Below are 19254 nucleotides of genomic sequence, written 5' to 3'. Positions count from 1 at the left end.
CCCCCCACACCCACTCCCCAGTCCCCTCAAACCCCAGCCTCCACATAGACCAGCCCCCCACATACCCCAGCCCCCACAACCCCCAGGCCCCTTACTCACTGACTTTCTCAGTCGGAGCCCACTCCTCCTCCAGCTCCTCACCCTTCCGGGGCCCTGGAGGCAACAACAGGAGGAAGTGGTGCAGAGGGTCCTGGAGCCTCAGGAACGCACTTGCTCTCACACAGGGACCCCGGCCGTGTGGGTCCAGCCCCCAGACACACACCTTTGTGGTCCTTGCTCTTCTCCATAGTCCACTTGTCATCTGTCTCCTCCTCCTTGGGGCTGCCCTCCTTTTTGGGTTTCTCTGAACAGTGGAAAGTAGAAGAAGCCTGTCATCCTAGCCCTGGGCTTCAGGGGGCAGGGGGTCAGGGGTCAGGCCTGCACTGGGGGTCAGGCCGGGGGGTGGGGTGGGAACAGCTTGGTTCCACTCACTCAGCTCCTCCTTCTCTTCATCTGTCTCCAGCTCAGTGTGGGGTTTCCTGGGTCTGGAAGGCCCGAAGTAATAGTCCACTGTGGGGAGGCAGAGCCCTGCTGAGGTGGCCCAGATGCTGCCCCCAGGGCCCCCTCTGTGAGCCAGAGCTCCTGGATCCACAGGAGCCTGGCCGGCAGGACTGGGCAGGAGGAAGTGCAGGAGGAGGAGGTGGGGTCAGGGCAGGGCTTAAGAATCCAGGTAGGCAGGGATGAGGAGGGAGGGGCTCCTGGAGGGGAGGCCACCTAGGCACAGGCAGGATGAGCCCGGGCCCGGGAAGTCACCAGCCTGACCTGGGAGGCCGTGGCCTCGGGAAAGGTGGGCCATGGAGTCTGGGCAGGGAATGGGGCACACACAGGACACACCTTGAGTGACACCTGACGCCTGTGGCCGGGAGGGGGTGGTCTTGAGTGAGGGCTAAGCTGGGGCCAAGGGTCAGTGGGAAGGATTGGTGGGGACCTGGGGGCAGGGAAAGGGCAGGAACCTGCTCGGGCCCCCGTGGACACAGGCACAAGAGGGAGAGGACAGTGGCTGCCCAGAAGGAGCTGGGGTCCTGCGCGGGTGAGGGCAGATAGAACGGGAGCAGGGGACGGAGACTGCAGCCCACTAGCGTTCGGGAGGGAACAGCCCGAGGGAGGAGATCAGACCAGGGCTGCGAGCCCACGTGGGCACGGAGGGGTGCTGGCAAGGCAACTTCCCCCAAAGCAGCGGAAGCAGGGGTGTGGCGGGCCGGGCCCCGGGCGCTCACTGTCGTCATAGTGGGGGATCACGTAGCCATCTCCATAGTCGGGAGGCAGGGGGGGCGGCAGCGGCTTCGGAGGAGGCTCTGTGGAAGTGGGAGGCAGGGGTGGGCCCAGAGCCCCCGTGCCTGGCACCCCTCCCTCCCCCAGCGGTCCCCATCCTACCGATCCTCTCCTCGGGGGCCTCCAGCCCAGGCCCGGACGGCTCGGCCTTCTCCTCTGGGGGCTTCGGCCAGGGCCGCTCGGGCCTCCTCCTGCTGGGGGGTGGCCGGGGCTGCTTCTGACGTCGGATGTACTCAACTGAGGGGGATGGCGGGCTCTGAGCCAGTCCAAGGCCCCCCCTCAAGGGGAGAGGGGCTGGGAGGGCAGGGCCTCTGAGTGGGCCAACCATCAGTGGGCCCCGGGGCCAGGGGTCCGGGTCTAGACAAGGGCAGGGGGGGGCCTACTCACAATCCTCATAGTCCTCCCTCTCTATCTGGTCATTGTAGTCCAGGGTGGGTGGTTCGGTCTCCTCTTCTGGCTCTGGGGGAAATGCTCATGGCTGGCTTGTTGAAGACACTCACTGATGCCCCTACCCCGGCTCAGCCAGCCAAGGCAGCGGGTCCCCCAAGGCCGGGTGGATATCGCCCACTCACCAGACTGGCGCTCCGAATCAGTTTCTCCTCCTGGCCCCAGCGAAGGACTTGGGAGGGCCCCGCCTGCAACACAAAGCCCACAAGCCGGTGGATGGGAAGCCCGCCCTGACCGCTGGTTGTATCGGGAGCCCCCACAAGACCTAGGCCCTGCCGACAGCTCCCAAAGCCTGAGCTCACTCCCAGGAGGCCTGGACTGCTCTGGCCTTCAGCACCCTGCTGCTATCTCCTGGGGCCTGAGAGCTGGAGGGCTTTCTGGGGAGCCTAGGCCCCAGCAGGAGGGCAGCCCAAAGGCTCAGGGCCCAACAATACACAGGAGGAGGGATCCGGGTGGGGGCCAGGGGACAGAGCCAGGACACTGGAGAGCAAACCCTATCCACGAGGCTGCCAAGCACCCCCCTGCCCAGGCGAGGCAGCCGCCCCAAGGGAGCTCCAACCAAATGGCTACGTTCCTGACGAGGCTCCAGAGCCCACCCTGTCGGAGTGGCCCTCAGGATCTCTCTGTAGGAAGCAGAGGCCTAGGGACCCCCTCTCCCTCCCAGTAGCCTAGCAGGTCAGAGCCCCACAACCCCAGGAGAGCCCGCACACACCTCCCCCGCGAGGCAGCTCCTCGGGGCCGGGGCTGGGAGGCAGGGGCCGTGGCCACCACGGGGCTTCGGTGGGGGGCCTCTTCCCAGCCGAGGGCCTCTTGGTGGCCTTGGGTGGTTTCTCCTTGGGCTTCTTGGTGGCCTTGGGTGGTTTCTCCTTGGGCTTCTTGGTGGCTTTGGGTGGCTTCTCCTTGGGTTTCTTGGTGGTCTTAGGTGGCTTCTCCTTGGGTTTCTTGGATGGCCTGAGGGACCCCTCCAGGGGCTGCTTGGTTGCCTTGGGACCTTTGTCCTTCTTCCCTTTCTTCCCTTTGTCTTTGGCCTTTTCCAGAGGTGCTGTCACAAATGCAGATTGAAGTCAAATCAATGGGGATGTCACTCTATATCTCACGCAGCCACCCCAAGGTGCCCACAACCCGGGAATAGTGGCTCCCACTTGTTCTTGCTGGCCCTGTGTTTCTTGGATTGGGAAACCGAGAGGTGAAGTCACTTGCTCTCTTGGAGGAGCTGGGATTGGAACCCAGGCTTTCTGTTGGCAGCTCTCTGCCGCCAACACCACAGCTTGGCCCAGGGAGCAGGCCCTCACCCTCCCACCCGCCAAAACTCAACAGAGGCCCCTCATCATCCTCTTCCCCACGTGTCCGCTCAGCTGATCAGGGAGCGTTATGCTGTGCAGGGCACCGAAGGGGCAGAGAGGTGACTGAGCCATCCAGGCCTGGGGGAGTGCCCGGTCTAAAGGGGAAGGAGGTCTCATCCCCGCCAACTGCCACCCAAAGTCAAGGGCCTGGGCCCGGGGCCTCCCTGAAGCTCCCTGCAGAGCAAGAAAAAGGTCACTCATGTCCGTTTCGGGAAGTAAGGGGTCTGGGGTGGGTTGGCAGCTCTAACCAAGAGGGGGTCCTGGGGCCACATGGGGGGTGGGGGGACAGACAGCCACCACAACTGCTCAGCCCTCTCAGAGTCTGAGGGAGGAAGCGGGAGCAGGGCACGGGGCAGTCTGTGGGAGTCCTCCAGGCCCCTGAGCAAGTGCGAGGGAGAATGTGATGGCGGTGGTGGCCGGAGGCCTAAACACAGAAAAATTTACAGAATGCACGCAGCCAGGAGAAACAGGGCTGCCACAAAGGCATCCAGGAGGCCAGGACAGTAAGCCTGGAATGGGGAGTAGAGGTTGGCGGGGGGAGGCCATGTTGGGTCCTAGGATCCGCCTCCCAAGGGGTGGGGAAGGAGCCAGGAAAGATCTAGAAGAGGACACAGGGGAGGGGCTGCTGACCTCAGGAATGATGGATGGTGCTTTGGAGTCTCCTGGGAGAGAGAGCTCAACAGGACCCTTGCCCCCCTCCAGAAAGTCACCATAAACAGCTGAGGTTTATTGACAACATTATGTAAGAAGCCCTGGGCCCCGAGCCCTGTGATGCACCACCACAGTGAATCCACGGCCACGGAAAGGGCACTGCTCACTGCTCCCGGCGGCAGCCCCCTCACCTGCCTCTGTGCTCTTGGAACCAGAGGCCAGGCAGGAGGGTGCTGGGGAGCCCTCCCAAGGAAGGGCTGAGGCTGGGACTCTGGGGGTGGCGTGGGCACAGCCACGGTGTGCCACACACAGGCCCCGTGAGGACATGAGGGCAGCTCACAGGACAGACCTGGGGAGAGGCAGCCAAGTCCCCAGGTGGCTCAAGGCTCGTCCTTCTGGGGGGCGGGGGGTGAGGGACCGGGAGGGCCCAAACCGCGGATGTGCCTCGGTGCGCAGAGGGCCGCAAGCCCGCACCGACCTCTGCGTGGCGCAGGCTCCTGCCAGACATCTGGGCTCTCCTGTGCCTCACAGAGCAGACTGGACAGCAGCCAAACCCTGCCATTGTCACCTGAGAGGTGGGGCGCCCCGAGGGTCCCCATCGCACGGCGGGCCACCCCCCCCAGGCACGCCCCTGGGGATCTTACCCTCTTTGGCCACCCCCGGGCGCGCCCCCGGCTTGCCCCCCGTCTGGGCTTTGCGGGCGCGCAGGGTGGGCTCGGGGGCCGGCGGCGCCTCCAGGTCGTCCTCCCGGGTCTCAGGCTCCAGCTCCGACAGGAAGCCCTCGAGGAACTCCTCGATCTCGTCGTCGGTCAGCACCGTCTGCGGGCGCCCCCCGGGGCACAGCGCCAGGAGCACCAGGAGGCAGCCGAGCAGGGGCGCCCCGCGCACGGCCGCCATGGCCGGGGCTCGCGCGGGGGGCAGGGGCGCGGGGGGGCCCCCGGGGTGGCGAGGGGCGGGGACTCTGGGGAGGGGCGGCAGAGGGGTCCCGCGTGGGCGGGGGCGCCGGGGTCGGCGGAGGGCTCCGGGTGGGAGCGGGCGGGAGGATCCGGGGTGGGGCGAGAGGGCTCCGGGCGGGGCAAGGGCTCAGGGGAGAGTGGGGGCTCAGGGGTGGCCGGGGGGCCTCTGCGGCGCTGGGGGCGGCTGGGAGCTCCGGCCCCGCGTGGCACGCTCCCGCGCGCACCGCCTCTCCAAAGCTCCGGTGGAGGCCGGGGCGGGGGCGCCAGGGCTTCCGGAGCCGGCTGCCCCCACCCCTGGGGAAGGAGGAGGAGGAGGAGGAGCCGGGCGTGGACGGAGGGGCTGCGGGGGCGGGGGGGGGGGGGGCGGCGATCTGTCCCGGCGCCGCGCGCTTGGCACTTTCCGAAGCGGTAAGTGGGGCCGGCCGGCGTCCACGGCCTGAGGCCTGCGCCTAGGACGGAGGACCTGCGTGGGGGGGAGGGGGGTCTTGAGGGCGCAGGTCCGAGGGGTCCAATGCCGCCCCCCCCCACAATGGGTCTGCAGCACCGCGCTCGAGTCGGCTGGGACCGGGAGGCGAGATGCCACCCAGCCCAATGGAGGGGGTTGGGAGCCCTGACGGCAGAGCCCAGCTGCGGCCTCTGGCCTCCGAGACCCTCCCCATCTCAGGGCTCCCGCCAGGCGGTGAACGCCCCTGGCCAACCCATCCTTGCCTCTCTCTGGAGGCTTGGGCTGGCGACTCTGTGAACTGTCACTAGCTTTCCTGCAGACGTCCAACTGATTCCCCGGTCCGTGGGCCCTGTGCTGGCTCCCGGTGAGGGACAGCTCTTCGGGAACTCACTCTCTAGTGGCAGGCAGGGGTAAACCTGCCCTCAGGGCAGGCCAGCTGCTCTGTTGGCGCTGGGAATCCCTATGTAACGCCCCCCTCCCCCAGGTCCGGGCAGACAAGGGCAAGTTCGGAAGGGGGCAGAGACGGAGCAGGGAGGGAGGAGATTCCTTTCCCATTGTATTAAATCTGTGTATAATTCACAGGAATGGGACTCAGCACTCACACAATGATTTCCGTACAAGTTGAAGGGTTTCTTGCCTGCCCCTACACCTGGATCGGCGAAGCCCACTTCTCTGGCCTCTCCGGCAGATGGTACAGCCTCAGGTCAAGCCAGGTCTGCTCAAGGGAAGATTTACGGGCAGTGCTTGTGAGCCCAGCTCCACGTGGAAGATATGGGGCCACAAAGGCAAAGTAGACCAGACACTGCCCCGAGGACCCAGCTGGGGAGAGACTGTGTGTGCCTTTAACCCAACTGAGCTGTGTGCTGGGATGTGCCCTGGGGACAGTCACTGGACACTGAGGCAGGAGGTGCTATTATCTGGGGCTCGTCCCCTCCCCTAGAGTTTCTTCTGTCTCCTGCAGTGGACACTGTCTCACCTCTGCAGACGCACGGCTTTCCCACCAGCTTAGATCCCAACACGGACAGCCACTCCTCTCGTTCCTCTTACCAGAACCTGGTTTTTTAAAGACTGTTGACAGTAGCTCCAGCCACTGCATGCCCCTGGGGGCACATATATCGGGTAGTCAGAGGATCTCAGGATCAATCAGCAATATCTGTACGGGTGCCAGCATAGATCAGAGAATCCAGAATAGATTAGTAATGTCTGCCACGGGTGCTGGCATGGAGAGCTAGGATACGTGTGTTTCCATAGGCTCCTTGAAGGGTAAATGTCAGCTGGTCCCAAATGGGCCTCGCACCTGAGGCTGGAGCTCCCAGAGCAGAAGGAATGAGGAAGCGAGAAAGAGCACAGCTGGATTCCATGGGTCAAGTTTAGCAGCAGTCAGCCCTGAGCCAAGGTTGTCTGTGAGGGTTTGGCCCCGTGAAGTAGCTGGGAAAACCCAGGAGCCCCTGGGAAGGTCCACAGGCAGTTTGGACCTTGGACTAAAGGGAAAGAGAAGGAGCAGGTCAGGAAGCCCCCGGGCCTCTTCACGAAGCCACGGCCAGCCCGAGGGACACTGTGGGGGCTGCTGGCTCAGCCCCCGGACCGGGAACAGGACCCAGGGAGGCTCTGTACCCCTTCTGTTCAAGGCCCTTCCTTCGTTTCTCACCGGCTCACCCTTGTCCATGCTTAAAAAGGCAGTGGGACTGTGTTGGGAGCTGGTCCCGAGGGTCCCACCCCAGCTCTGGCCTCCTGGCCATCTGAGGGCAGCAAGTGACCCCCCTGCTCCCCAGCCTCAGGTGCAGATAGAGCACGTGCTGTGCCCGGCACGATGTCAGCAGTGAGAACATGCCAGTGCCCAGCCCTTGCCGTCTCCCCCCCAGAGACCACGGCCGCCCACCTGAGCTCTCAGAGCACCACCCACCCCCTGCCCCCAGCCAGGCCTCCTGGTCCCTGCACTGTACTCGCCCTGTCATGTGTCCCCAGGCTGGTCCTGGCCATAGAGATGAAGCAAGCTCTTACCCATAAATGTCCTCTGTGAGCCTCTGAATCATCATTCTTGAAACTCTGTCTGGGAATTTGCTCTGTGGCCCCCAGTTGAGTGTGTCAAGCAGGGAGGCTCAAGGCTGGGGCGGGGGTGCGGGGGCTGCTGTGGAACGTCACTTCCCTGGGAACGCTCCTGAGTTCAGCTGGCTCACACATGGATCAGATTTGGGCCCAACATCCTCTGCCAGGGAAAATAGAAACCGTAAAAAAAAATTAGAAAGGAATAGAAAGAAACTTTTCCTTAGCCACAGTGAGTCACCAACGGGAACATGAGCAAAAGCCTCGTAGGGAGCTGGGCAGGGGGTGGGGGCGGGGAGTTGGGGGCTCTCTGCCCCCAAGGGTCCGAGCAGGTGGAGAGCAGGGTGACTGCTGTCCAGGCCGGGCCAGGACCCCCTGCTCCGTGGCTGGGGCTGGGACCCCACTTCACTTTCAGACGTGCACCCTGGAGAGCCCTAGAGCTGGGCCCAGGTTCTGCCTGGGGGCAGGGAGGCAGCCACAGGGCCTGTTAGGGGATCCCTGTCTGCTGAGGAGCACGGCAACTAACCAGACTCCCCAAGGGCAGCCCAAGGCAGGTCCAGGGGAGTGGGAGGCTCGCGGCCTCCTGTGGCTGCCATTCACCCTTTCAGGGCCCAGTGCCTCCTGCTGGGCGGGAGGGGGGCGTCGGTGTGCATGTCCAAGGGCTCTTGGGAGCTAGTGGGGGTCTGCTGGACCCCCTGGCCTCTGCACCCCCACCTCCAACTTCCTGAGAGAAGCCAGGGCCTTCCCCTCGCTCCCTGGAAGGATCTGCCCAACGGGCCACAGCAGGACCGGGCTTGCCAGGGAGAGCGAGACTGATCTCTCAGCCTCGTAGGCCCACTCTAGGTGCCTCCAGAGAGAGGAAAGAGAGTTCCCGGGAGAACCTGTGGGCCGATGGTCAGTCCTCGGGAGAGAGAGCTGGAGGGGCTCTCCCCACCCACGGTCAGGGGCGGGGACCCTCAGAGGTTAGCAGCAGCCCCATCTTGGAGGAATGGGCCAGTGCAGAGGCCCTGCAGGCCGCCGTGGAGGGCCAGGGGACATGTAGGCAAAGCTCCCAGGTGGGGGGCACCAAGGCCACGTTGCCCATTTCAGTAATGCCCCCTGCCCCCAGCAGGGGGCAGTGGGGGAGCCAGGAGCTCCCACATCGGAAGGGGCGAGGAGGTGGAGAAGAATGGGAAGGAATGGAACCCACCCTCTTTCCAGTCTCCTGGGGCCCGTCCCACAGGGACGGGGAGGGAAGATGCTGTGGGTAGGGCAAGCAACGGAGGCTTTGTTTTAGCTCGGGCTGGCCTTCAGAGGAGGCAGCTCTACTCCTCGCGGTGAGGAGACCCCAGGATGGGCCTGGGGCAGGAGGGAGAGGAGATTTACCCCCTCCTCCCACCATCCCAGAAGTCAATCTTAGAACTGTGACCTCGAATAATTCCGTCGACTTAGTCTGTAAGAGGAGGGTGGCTCAGGACCCCCGGGGCCCCTGCCCCAAGGGAGACAGCCTGAGGAGCAGGGTTAGTATCTGCAGCCTGGCTTGGGCCTTGGGAAGTGTGAGGGTCACTCCCCCACCCCCCCACCTTGGCCCTGTTCCCTCCACCCACCAGACCTCAGGGTTCCTGCTTTCCAAATGTGGTCACCGGAAGCACTAGAGAATGCTGGTGGGGGGCCATGGGGTGGGGGTTGGGAGGCCTGGGGGCCAGGGAGGAGGCCCTCTACTGGCCCTTCTGGGGAAGAGCTGAGCTCTGGGCCAAAAGATGTCCCCAGGCCCTTCAGCCAGCCACCCCAGCAGGAGACCGCATCCCCCCATGTGGCTGCGGCTGCAACGTCCACAGCCTCATTGCCCTCCGCCTCCTGGTCTCCAGCCCACAGCGCCCCCACCCTGGTGCCCGGCCCCGCACCTTTGGGCCCCCAGGCAATTTGTGCATGCCTCTGTGGCCGTGGCTCCCGGACTGGCTCACTGGGTCCCGGAGCTGTCAACAAGCTGCCAGCCTAAGCATGGCCCGGAGAGCCAGCAGGCCTGGAGGCAGCCTTCCTCTGGAGACCGTCAGGCTGGAGGGCACCGGAAGTCAGTGACTGGACCGTCCACGGACAGAGGGCAAGGGGAGGGCAACGACCCGCGGGGAGACAGAGTCCTGGCCTGTGGGAGAAAAGGCAGGGGGGGTCTCAGTGGGGGAGACTCGACCCGCCCCAGGCCGGACTCCCCCCGGTCAGGCCCCAAGTCTCTGGACCTGGGCGTGGATGGCAGACGGGGAAGTGATTCATACTTGTCCAGCAGGCCACCATCTCTCTCCATTCTTAAGCGAGAAAGCAGCCGCTCCGGGAGAAGTGATGTGTTCAGGTCACAGCGTGTCACGGACGGGGAAGGGCCAGGCGGGGACTCCGGAGCCAGACTGAATGTTCTTTCCATCTGGGCTCCACAGCCTCCGGCCCCGGGCCAGGGGGCCGCGGTGGCACTAGCCCCTCCTGCTGAGGCCCGAGTGTCACCACGGGACACCCTGCTCTCGGCCTGGGCAGAGGGGGGACATTGACCCACCAACAGCACCGCATACCCACGGTCTGGCTGGGGTAGCCACCGGGCACGGGAACAGGGACAGGCAGGAATGGCAGAGCCTGGGAGGCCCCGAGGACACCCTCCTAGGCTCCTGGGGCCTCAGGGGAGGCAGCTCACATACCAAGGCTGGGCCGTGAGGGGAGCGAAGCCTCAGTACTGAGATGGCCCAGTGGGGCCTTCGGAAGGGCCTTCCTCCACGGCCTGGCCAGCCAGCCCACGTGTGGGGATGCTCTCACTGGAAGGGCTGGAAAGCCCGGGCTCTGGACGGCAGGCCTGGGATCATGTCCCAGCTCCTCTCCGTCTCCTGGAGTCCTGGGTCTGTCTCCAGGGAGCAAGGGAGAGAAGACCCTGGGCCCATCCCACCCTTCTGCTCCTCCCTCTTGGGATCGGCCCCTAGAAATGCCCCCTTGCCCGCAGTCTGGATGTTAACAGGGGGGTCAGGCTGCTCGGGGGCCTCGGGTCTCCCAGACGGTGTCTAGTCGTCCACACAACTGGCAGAACAATTTCCTTGGGTTTCTGACATGTGATTTTCCACAGTCCGGTGTCCCCGCCCAGCTCACCAGGCCTGCTCTGCTGAGCGAGCAGAGTTCTGCCGGATTCCTTCCACTCACCGCAGGGCCCAGCCCCTCGGGGAGACGGGGGTCACCGCAGCCACAGGGGCGCTGCCGGCTGGCGGGGGGCAGGCTTCCAGGTCCCTGGGAGAGTCTGTGTCGGTGGACGGACAACGGCCAGCCAGTGCCGCGTCCCAGGGGGAGGGTTCCAGACAGCGTCTGCTGGGAAACAGAATGCGGGTCCTGGTGCCCCTCCTCGCCCAGATGAGCTCCCAATGGGTTGAAGATAACAGCTGTGAAAAGAGAAGCCATCCCAGTCTTCAAGGGAAGCGGGTCTGGGTTTGGGTTCCTCTTGGGAGAAGGTTCTCAGCAGGAACTGCAGAAGTATCGAGAACTGTGGCTGGATAAAAGTTTTAGCTTTCTTTTCAAAACATACTGAAGTTTAAATGAAAGGGCAAATGAAACGCTGGGGAAGGACCTACACCCCCAAACAGAGAGAGCATTTTAGGGGTGCACCGTGACCCCAGAGCGGCTCTCTGAGCCTCTGTTTCTCCCCTCCAACAAGGGGTCCCAAGGGCACAAGGACTGCCTCCGAAAAATCTAGAAAGGTGTGCCTAAAAAACAGTGTCTTTGATAAAAGGAAGCTGTTCGATAAAATCCTATACATTTTTTTTTTAAGATTTTATTTATTCATTCATGAGAGACAGAGAGAGGGAGAGGCAGAGGCAGAGGGAGAAGCAGGCTCCCCGTGGAGCAGGGAGCCCGATGCGGGACTCGATCCCAGGACCCCGGGACCATGACCTGAGCCAAAGGCAGACACTTAACCAACTGAGCCACCCAGGCGTCCCAAATTCTTTACATTTTTAAACCAATCTTTGTTTCCGTTTTTTAAAGCGAGTGATGACACAGAATCCGGCAAGTCACAAAAGTACAAGCCTAAGTGGCCAGTAAATACTTACAAACTGTTGACCTCATTAAAACTCAGGAAAATGCCAATTAAAATACGCTCAGTCCTACTTTTCCTGTGTAAGATGCTCCAGGATTGAATGTCCCCTGGCCCAGGCGGGGCTGGGAGCGACTGACCACCGTCACTCAGGTCACTTGGCTGCAAAGAACAGGACCTCGCTGTGCTTGCTCACTGTGTGTGTCCGACTGGGCTGGGGACGCCCCGGTGCTGCTAAACCGTTACTTGTGGGTGTGTCCGTGCGGCGTTTCCAGAACAGGTTTGCTGAGCCGCACCCGTGTGCTGGGAAGAGCTGACAGTCCTCCCCAGCGAGCCAAACTTGCATGAGAGAGAGATCAATCTCTGTCTCCCTTCCCCCCTTTCCCACTCTCTACATCTCTGTATCTGCATATATATTATATACATACACATCTGTTTATAGTGATACACGTACATACACCCCGTGGGTTCCGTTTCTCTGGAGAACCCTGGTACTCCTCCTCCACAGCAGCCGAGCCTGGACGGGCCATCCCACGGACGCCTGGTGGGACAGGGCCTCTGCTCTCCTCTGCAGCCCAGCCTTCCCTGTCCCCCCCAGGCCCCGCCACACCCCGGAACTTCAGCTCACTACATGTCCCAGGGAAGGCTGGGACCGGGTGACTGGACGCCAGCCTACCCCTCGTTCCCGTCCGCCTCAGCCAGAGGGCTGGCTGCATGCACACCACACGGGCTGCACCGGGCCACCTCCCCGGGGGCCACGAGAGGACCTGAGGGCTGAGCAGGCCCCAGCTCGTCTTCTCAGGAAACTGGATGCCAGCCTTACAAAGAGCATGTGCCCCGGCACCCCCACCTATGACACTCTCCCGCCCTGAGGTGGGCTGTGGCCACATGGAGGTGCCCTGTGGCCCTGGGGGTGACAAGCCTGCTTGCACAGCCCATCCACAGGGAATTTGGGGAGCAAGATACTGCGTTAGTCACTGAGAAATCCCCCCCGGGCCCACCCAGACTAATACGTGTCCTGTCTTGGGGACACATTTGCTGTTCCTTCTGCTGACATCACTACTTTCTGTCTCTCACTGAGGCTCCCCACACTGCCCTGCGTAGAACTTCAGCCCTCCCCCGTGTGCCCCGAAACAGCCCACCCCACGCCCCCAGTTGATAGCTGACATATTGACCCATGGGGCCATCCTGAGGGCATTAAGTGGCCTGCCTGTGCTGATGCCCTTCGCCCTCACCCTGTGACTTTGTAGGCCCCTCCCCCCTTGACTATAGGCTTGGCCACGTGGCTGCTCTGGCCAGTGGGACAGGAACAGACCTGGCTCAAGGAGAGGCTTGAAGAAGCGCTCGCAGCATCCTGCTCCCTGTCCCCCCAACCTTCCAGAACTGTGAGGGCAAACCTGGGCCGGCCTGCTGGAGAAGAGACCACAGGGGCAGGCTGAGGCCCTGGGGGGACCGGCATCCTGCCAGGGGGACCATGAGGGCAACCAGGGAGGCCAGCCAAGCCGGGCTCAGACAGGCAGAACAGCCTGGAGAGTTGGCAGGCATGTGAGCTAATAAATGTGATTGCTTCCATCTGCTGAGCTAGGTGGTTGGTCACTCAGCAGGGTCTGACACTTACTCGTGCATTTACTACCTTTCTCCACCGCCGTGATGTTTACTACTGCATCCTGCCTGTTTAGAGGACAGCCCGGCACACAAGGCCCTGAGTAAACATCTGTTAAGTGTCTGAACATGGGACAGGTACCTTCATAGGGTCCTGTGAGCCGGAGAGCAGCGTCAGCTGGAACCGTGTGATGACAGGAGTGTGGTCAGTGCTGGAGCTCATGAGCAGCGTGGCGGACCTCGAGCACCCAGGCCTCTAGACAATTGATGCAGGTCGCCTGTGAGTTTCACAATAAAGATTAGCCAGGAGTCCCCTTCCTCTTCTGGAAGTTAATACCTTTGCCTTGTAACAAACCCTGACGAAGGCTAATAAGTAACACCCACATGAAAATGCTTATAGCTTAGACCTACATCATTGAGAGGACAGTGCATCAGGCCCTGCTGTCCCTGCAAGACTTAAAGACTACATCATCTCTGGAAAAGACACAGAATCTTCAAAATCTAAAATCTACCCAAAAGATACAATTTAAGAGCTCCATAACATAGCAAGAAAAACTGTAATTAAAAAAAAAATTCAGTCTAATACTTAAGTTTGAATAGTTTCAGATAGCACAGACGGTCCTGTTGTTCCAATTGATTGACAACTCGTAACCTGCCACTTCTGCTTGCCCGAAATGGCTTTTCAGTTAAGATAGGGTCAGCTGTGAGTGATGGAAAGCCCAGTGTAACAATGGTTTACATAAGGTAGAAATTTAGTCCTTCACATAAACAATAGTCAGAGGCAAGCAGTCCGGAGCTGGCCTGGCAGCCTAACAACTACCATCTTGTTGCTCCCTGCATCCTCAACTTATGGCTTCCGTTTCTTGGTGCAAAATAGCTGCTTCAGCTCCAGCCATCACACCAGCATCCCAGCCAGCAGAAAGGAGGAAAGGAATAGCAGAGCACAATTTCTTCCTTTAAGAACACTTTCTAGAAGTTCACACACAGCTCCAAGTTGATTCCAGTGGCCTTGGCCAGAGCTCAGTCACCAGTCATCCCCAGCTAAGGGAAGCTGAGAAGTGCAGCCTTTTTCCGGTGGCCCCGTGCCGGCTAAATCTCAGGAGTTCTGTTACTGAACAAGGAGTCGATAATAGATACTGAGGAATAATTAGTCTGTGGCAGACAATATTCTCTCCTGAGTCTGGCGAGATTACTAAACTCTTAGGAAGGTATAAAAAATACCCAGTATGCGGTGGAGGAGGGTGTCAAAGCTGCAATCCCAGGAAAGTGTGAGAATAAGCAAGGAACCACGGCATTAAGAATGTTATGATCCGTGTGTGGGGTAGGTATTCACCTTCCCGCGTGTTCATCTGCAGACCTGAGTCAGAAGCCCACCCGACAGAAACAAGAAGCAGCAACCAGCTCCAATGGAGAAGGGGGGCCCCCGGCAGGCGTGCAGCCCAGCTCCAGAGCTCCTGCCACCAGAGGGGGTTCCGGAACGCCCCCAGGGCTGCTCGGAGTGCCCGGGGTCCTCAGGACTAAAACCTGCAGTGGCTCTCTCTGTCTTTCTCTCCCCTCCTCCTAAGAGCTGAGCTTCTCGAAGCCGTGGTCCACGCTCCTCTCTCTGCTTCCTCAGTTTCAGGCAGCTGGGGCTGCCCCTGGCACTCTAACCCGCCCCCTGGACTGCCGAGGGCCACCACGGCTCCTTTCATGACCTCCTCCTCCTGGACAGGATTAGGGTCACTCAGACTTCTGGGCTGGCTGCCCCCCCTCCTCCCCTGCTTCTGGGGTGGGGGCCTCTGCAACACATGTCCCCTCCCAGTCCACACCGCTCTTTACCCGCTATAGACCCAGACCCTCCCCCTCCTAAATCACCCGCTCATAGTCCTGTGTACAAACACTGTCCCCAAAGAAGGGGAGTCAGACTCAGCGTCTAGAACCCCAAAGACTTGGAAGTCTGGGGGGACCATCACCCCATGTGTGTCCAAGGCCAGCCCTCAGGGACTCCTGTGGGATTGTGTAAGCCAAGCCAGGCCAGCCCCAGGCTGCACGGGCTCACCATGGGCACAGGGGCATCTCCTGGTAAGAAGTGCTTGCCAAGGGCGGCCAAAGTCAGGTTGTATGCATTTTGTGCCAGGATGACTTGCTCAGTCAAAAAGCATTCATAGACTGGCTCTATGGGCGGGCACGGTCACCCTGAGCCCACGCAGGAGGGACCCCCACCGCCGGGAGCCTTCCCTCCAGCAGAGGAGACAGCAGGCTGAGGGACGAGCAGGAGGACCAGCCAGGGCTTTGTTACCAGCACAGGGCTCCTGGAGGGAGGAGTGAGTGGGCTGGGCCAGGACAGTCCCTGCAGGGAAGGGATGGTGTCCTGGAGAGGGGCATGCACATGCCAAGGGCCAGAAAACCCTGCTGGAGGGGAGCAGCTGAAAGGATTGTGGAAGGACGGGGAGAGTGTGGACAGGGGTTAGGGGCACTGTGAGGCCTGTGTGGGTCTGCAGGAAGCCGACTCGAACTGGGGTTCTATCCCGTGGGCAGAGGGACTTCCCGCAGCTGAGTGGAGTCACAGAGACTAGAAGGACTGCGGGGTGCAAGGATGCCAGGCTGGGCAGGATACTGGGGCAGCGCCCACAAAACCTGGGCTCAGCAGATGGTGGGGGAGGGGCCAGCGAGGCCACTGGTTGTAACGGGTGGGTGGGGGCCTGAGGGGGGCCCACAGGAGGAGAATTTCTGGAGGAGGGGACGGGTAAAACAGGGTGGGGCATGCCCTGCAGACAGCTGGTCACACACTCCTGAACCCAGGGGCATGAACCGGGCAGTGTCGATTTGGGGGTGACTGATGGGTGAGGGGAAGGTCAGACTCCCCCAGGGGCGTGTGGGGAGAAGTGCCTCTACCCCATTCAGGTATGATGTGAGGGTCAGATGTGAGGCAGCGATGGCCACTTGGCCCTATCCCCCGCCTTGAGATGCCACTTCCCCAAATGAGTGTTCGTGGGGCTGGCAGGGCCCCCAGTGCCTGTGCCGGGCTGGACGTCAGGGGTCCCGCCAACCATGCGCTGGGTCTGCAATCCTGCCAGCTGGGGGTCATCAGAAACAGGGGTGGTGCTCCCGCCTGCCCACTCCCACCTTACCCCTGCACCCCAGCGGGCTCAGTGCCCCCACCTGCCAAACCCCTCAGGGCTGCTGTCTGTGGGTCTGTTGAACACTCTGTTTATTGTGCAAGCTCATTGTAGAAAAATCAGAAAATAGGCAAAATAACAATGTGATTATGGTTAAGTTGTATCGAATGTATCCCACCTCCCAGAGAGAACAAGTAACAGTTTTTACATCACCATCCCCTGCTTGTAGGAAGCACATAGGCTGGGAGGTCTGTGATGGAGCCAGGCTCCCTGGGTCCCATCCCTGAAATAATAGAAAATACATACATCAGTCTCCGTCCCCATTCCTGACACGGAGCTCCTGAAACCCTTGGAATTTCCCAAGCAACAAGAGCACTGGGAGCATCTCTTGTTCTAACATACAGTCTGATCCCATCCCAGAACAGAGTTCCTAAATCTCTTGGAATTTCCTGGGTGAAGGGAGTGTCTTTCGCTCTAACGAGGTGACTCTGGGTGGGCTCCAGGATGGTTTCAGGAGGGGCGGTGGTCACCAGAAAGATCAAGCCATGATTAGGAGCCTGGAGCATTCCACCTCACCCCCATCCTCCTGGGAAGGGAGAGGGGCTGGAGATTGGCTTGATGATGGATGCTGCCTCCCATGAGGAAGCCTCTATAAAATCCCTACAGTACAGGGTTTGAAGAGCTTCCCACGGTGGTCTCCAGCTCCGTGGGGCCAGAATCGACTGGGTCAGTACCCTTCTGGACCCTGCCCTGTGTGTCTCTTCATCTAGCCTTCATTCCTATCCCTTACCATCCTCTGTGACAAGTAATCTAGTAGGTAAACTGTTCTCCTGAGTCCTGTGAGCCAGGCTAATACATGATCAGAGGGGATCCCCAATCTCCAGCCAGCCAGTCAGAGCACAGAAGCTCCTAGACTTGAGGCTGCCATCTGCAGTGGGGTGATGGCTGAGCCCTTAACCTGTCGGAACTGTAGGATAGCCAGCCAGTGTTGGAGAATTGTCCAGGGTGGGTGTCAGAAGTCGCGTGAGAGTCAAGGAGACCCAGGAGTGTTTTTCCAGGACAAGACCCCAACACTGCAGTTCACTAGCCATGCAAACGGCAGGCAACTTATTTGAGCTCTCTGTGTCTCCGTCTCCTCCCCGGCAACAGGGGAGGGAGCATGGAGGTCATCCAGTGACGGGAATGTGCTGGGCATCGATGAGCTGACACACGTGAAGAGCTTAGGACAGCACCCGGCAGAGAGCGCTGATCTCATTATGTGTGCGTGCACATGCTTAAAAAATGTTTTATTATTAAAGCCTCAAACATATGCACCAGTGAAGACTTCCTGCCCATCACCAGCACCTAAGTTATCAGTTCATGGCCTGTCTTGTTTCTTCTTTGTCCCACCCTTCCCTCTGCTCGGCATCATTGGAAGCAAATCCCAGACATCATATGACTTCACCAGGAGACAGTTTGTTGTACATTTCTGAAAGAAAGGACTGCCTCCGCCTCTCTCTCCTTAACATAACCTACGATCAGTCTTGACCACAGTTCCGTAGCATTCAGAGCTACCATCAATCGGCATGCACACGTCTCCAGCTGCCCCATGCGTTCTACTTTCTGCAGCTGGTTTGTTTGAACTGGGATCCAAACGAGGCCGCTGTGCTGTGATCGATCGCTCTGATCCTTGTATGTCAGTGGCCCTGAGTCTACACATCACCCGATGCGGGAAGGCATCTGATCACTCCCCGTTACGAATCAGGACACAGGCGGGTTATGCACTCTGAAGAGGGTGGGGGAGGAAGGGCGTCTGCAGGAGGTGAGGGCAGGCCCAACCCCACTCCCCACCAGAGGGGCCGTGGGGTCCGGCGCCCAGCCCCCCTCACACCCTCAATCCTCACCCCAGGTTTCTAGGACACCACCTTGCCAGTTCTCCCCAGGCCCTGGGGACAGTCTCCCTCCTCCATTGTGGAGGAGCCCTGTGTCTGCACATGGCCTGCATCTGTCCTCCCTCTGGGGGGACCTCTTAGCTCCCTTACCGTAGCTGCAGATGCGCCCAGGCCGCCCAGGCCCAGGTGCTGGCCCAATTCTGTCCTCCTCCTTCGGTTTCCGCGGGGTCCCAAGGACCAGTCTGAAGCCCCACTCCCGAGCTCCTTAGGACCCAGCCTTTCTGCACTCTGACAGCCAGACCCAACCCGCCGAGGGCTCTTGTCAGCTCTACTCACACACCTCGCCCCTGTCCGGCGCCTTCCAGCTGGCCTCTCAGAAGGGTCTCCTGGCCTTCACCCTTGCCCCGAGCTGCTCTCTGGACAGCATCAGGGGCTTGTGGAAGCTAAGCAGGGTCATGTCCGGCCCCCCGCTCAAAGCCTCTCCTCTGACTCTAGGTAAGTCAAAGACCTTCCTGCGGCCAGAGGGCCTCACTTTCTGACCCTCCCCTGCTCACTCTGTGCTGGCCACACAGGTCCTTGCTTTTCCCGGCCCCGCGAGACCCCTCACCTGGAGCTCCGCGAGGTCACTGCTCAGACATCCTCCGTTCAGTGAGCCGTCGTGGGCCCTCCTCACCTAGGATTGCAGCCCCCTCCCCTACTCTGGCCACACACACACACACACACACACACACACACACACACACACAGCCTCCCTCCGCCTCTCTACCTCGGGTTCGGTCTGCGGCACTCGGTGCTCCTCACCATTGTTCCAGCTACCTGATGCTGTGTAACGAGCGGCCCTGGAGCTGAGCGGCTTATAGCAGCAGTGATAATTCTCCATGTCGCATCAGCTAGAGTCCCGTGTGCGATGGTGGTCAGCAGCAAGCCGGAAGCACACTCCGTCCTCCGGTCCCCTGGCCTCTCGTCGCTCCAGGGCCAGCCCGCCAGCCCACGCTCCTTTCCATGGCAGCTATCTTCCAAGCAGGAAGACACGGAAGCCGCAAGCCGTCTTCAGACGAAACCCAGAGGTCCCACAGTGTCACTCCTGCTGTGTTCTGTTGGTCAGAGCAAGTCCCAGGGCCAGCCCCGATTCAGAGGGGACTAGACCCTGCCTCCTGCCAGGGAGAGAGCATCCAGGTCACGCTGGGAAAGGGCGAGCAGGTGGGAGGGCTCCATGCAGCCATGCTGCCGACCCCCACCACACCATCTGGCATCTGGCCAGTACCTGCCGTCACTTCATCATTGTCCCTCTTGCTTCCACTAAAATGCAATGAAGGCAGAGACTTCTGTGTGTCTAGTACCCTGCGCCCTCCGTGCTCAGACCAGAGCGTGGCGCACAGCATGATTTTGCTGAGACGGTGCCTCAGAAGTCAAAGGCCAGTGCTCAGTCATAGCTGTGCCTCTGTGACCTTGGAAAC

The 19254-nt window shown here is 60.9% G+C and overlaps 1 protein-coding gene across 1 annotated transcript in view; it reads right to left on the bottom strand.

The window, feature by feature from the left end:
• The window catches only part of AEBP1 (AE binding protein 1), a 12948-nt gene extending 8296 nt beyond the window's left edge, over positions 1–4652 (bottom strand). Inside the window, exons 1-9 of the mRNA XM_032430499.1 lie at positions 4397–4652; positions 2471–2800; positions 1884–1946; positions 1699–1770; positions 1414–1548; positions 1257–1334; positions 472–549; positions 263–343; positions 100–153 (exon numbers count right to left, since the gene is read on the bottom strand). Of these exons, the coding sequence (XP_032286390.1) occupies positions 100–153; positions 263–343; positions 472–549; positions 1257–1334; positions 1414–1548; positions 1699–1770; positions 1884–1946; positions 2471–2800; positions 4397–4649 (1144 nt within the window). The 5' untranslated portion in view covers positions 4650–4652. The remainder of the gene's footprint in view (positions 1–99; positions 154–262; positions 344–471; positions 550–1256; positions 1335–1413; positions 1549–1698; positions 1771–1883; positions 1947–2470; positions 2801–4396) is intronic.
• Positions 4653–19254: the final 14602 nt, after the last annotated feature.

The sequence above is a fragment of the Phoca vitulina genome, unplaced genomic scaffold (genome assembly GCF_004348235.1).
Source record: "Phoca vitulina isolate PV1807 unplaced genomic scaffold, GSC_HSeal_1.0 scaffold44, whole genome shotgun sequence".
Lineage (NCBI taxonomy): Eukaryota > Metazoa > Chordata > Mammalia > Carnivora > Phocidae > Phoca > Phoca vitulina.
This window is presented reverse-complemented; position numbering and strand designations above follow the sequence as displayed.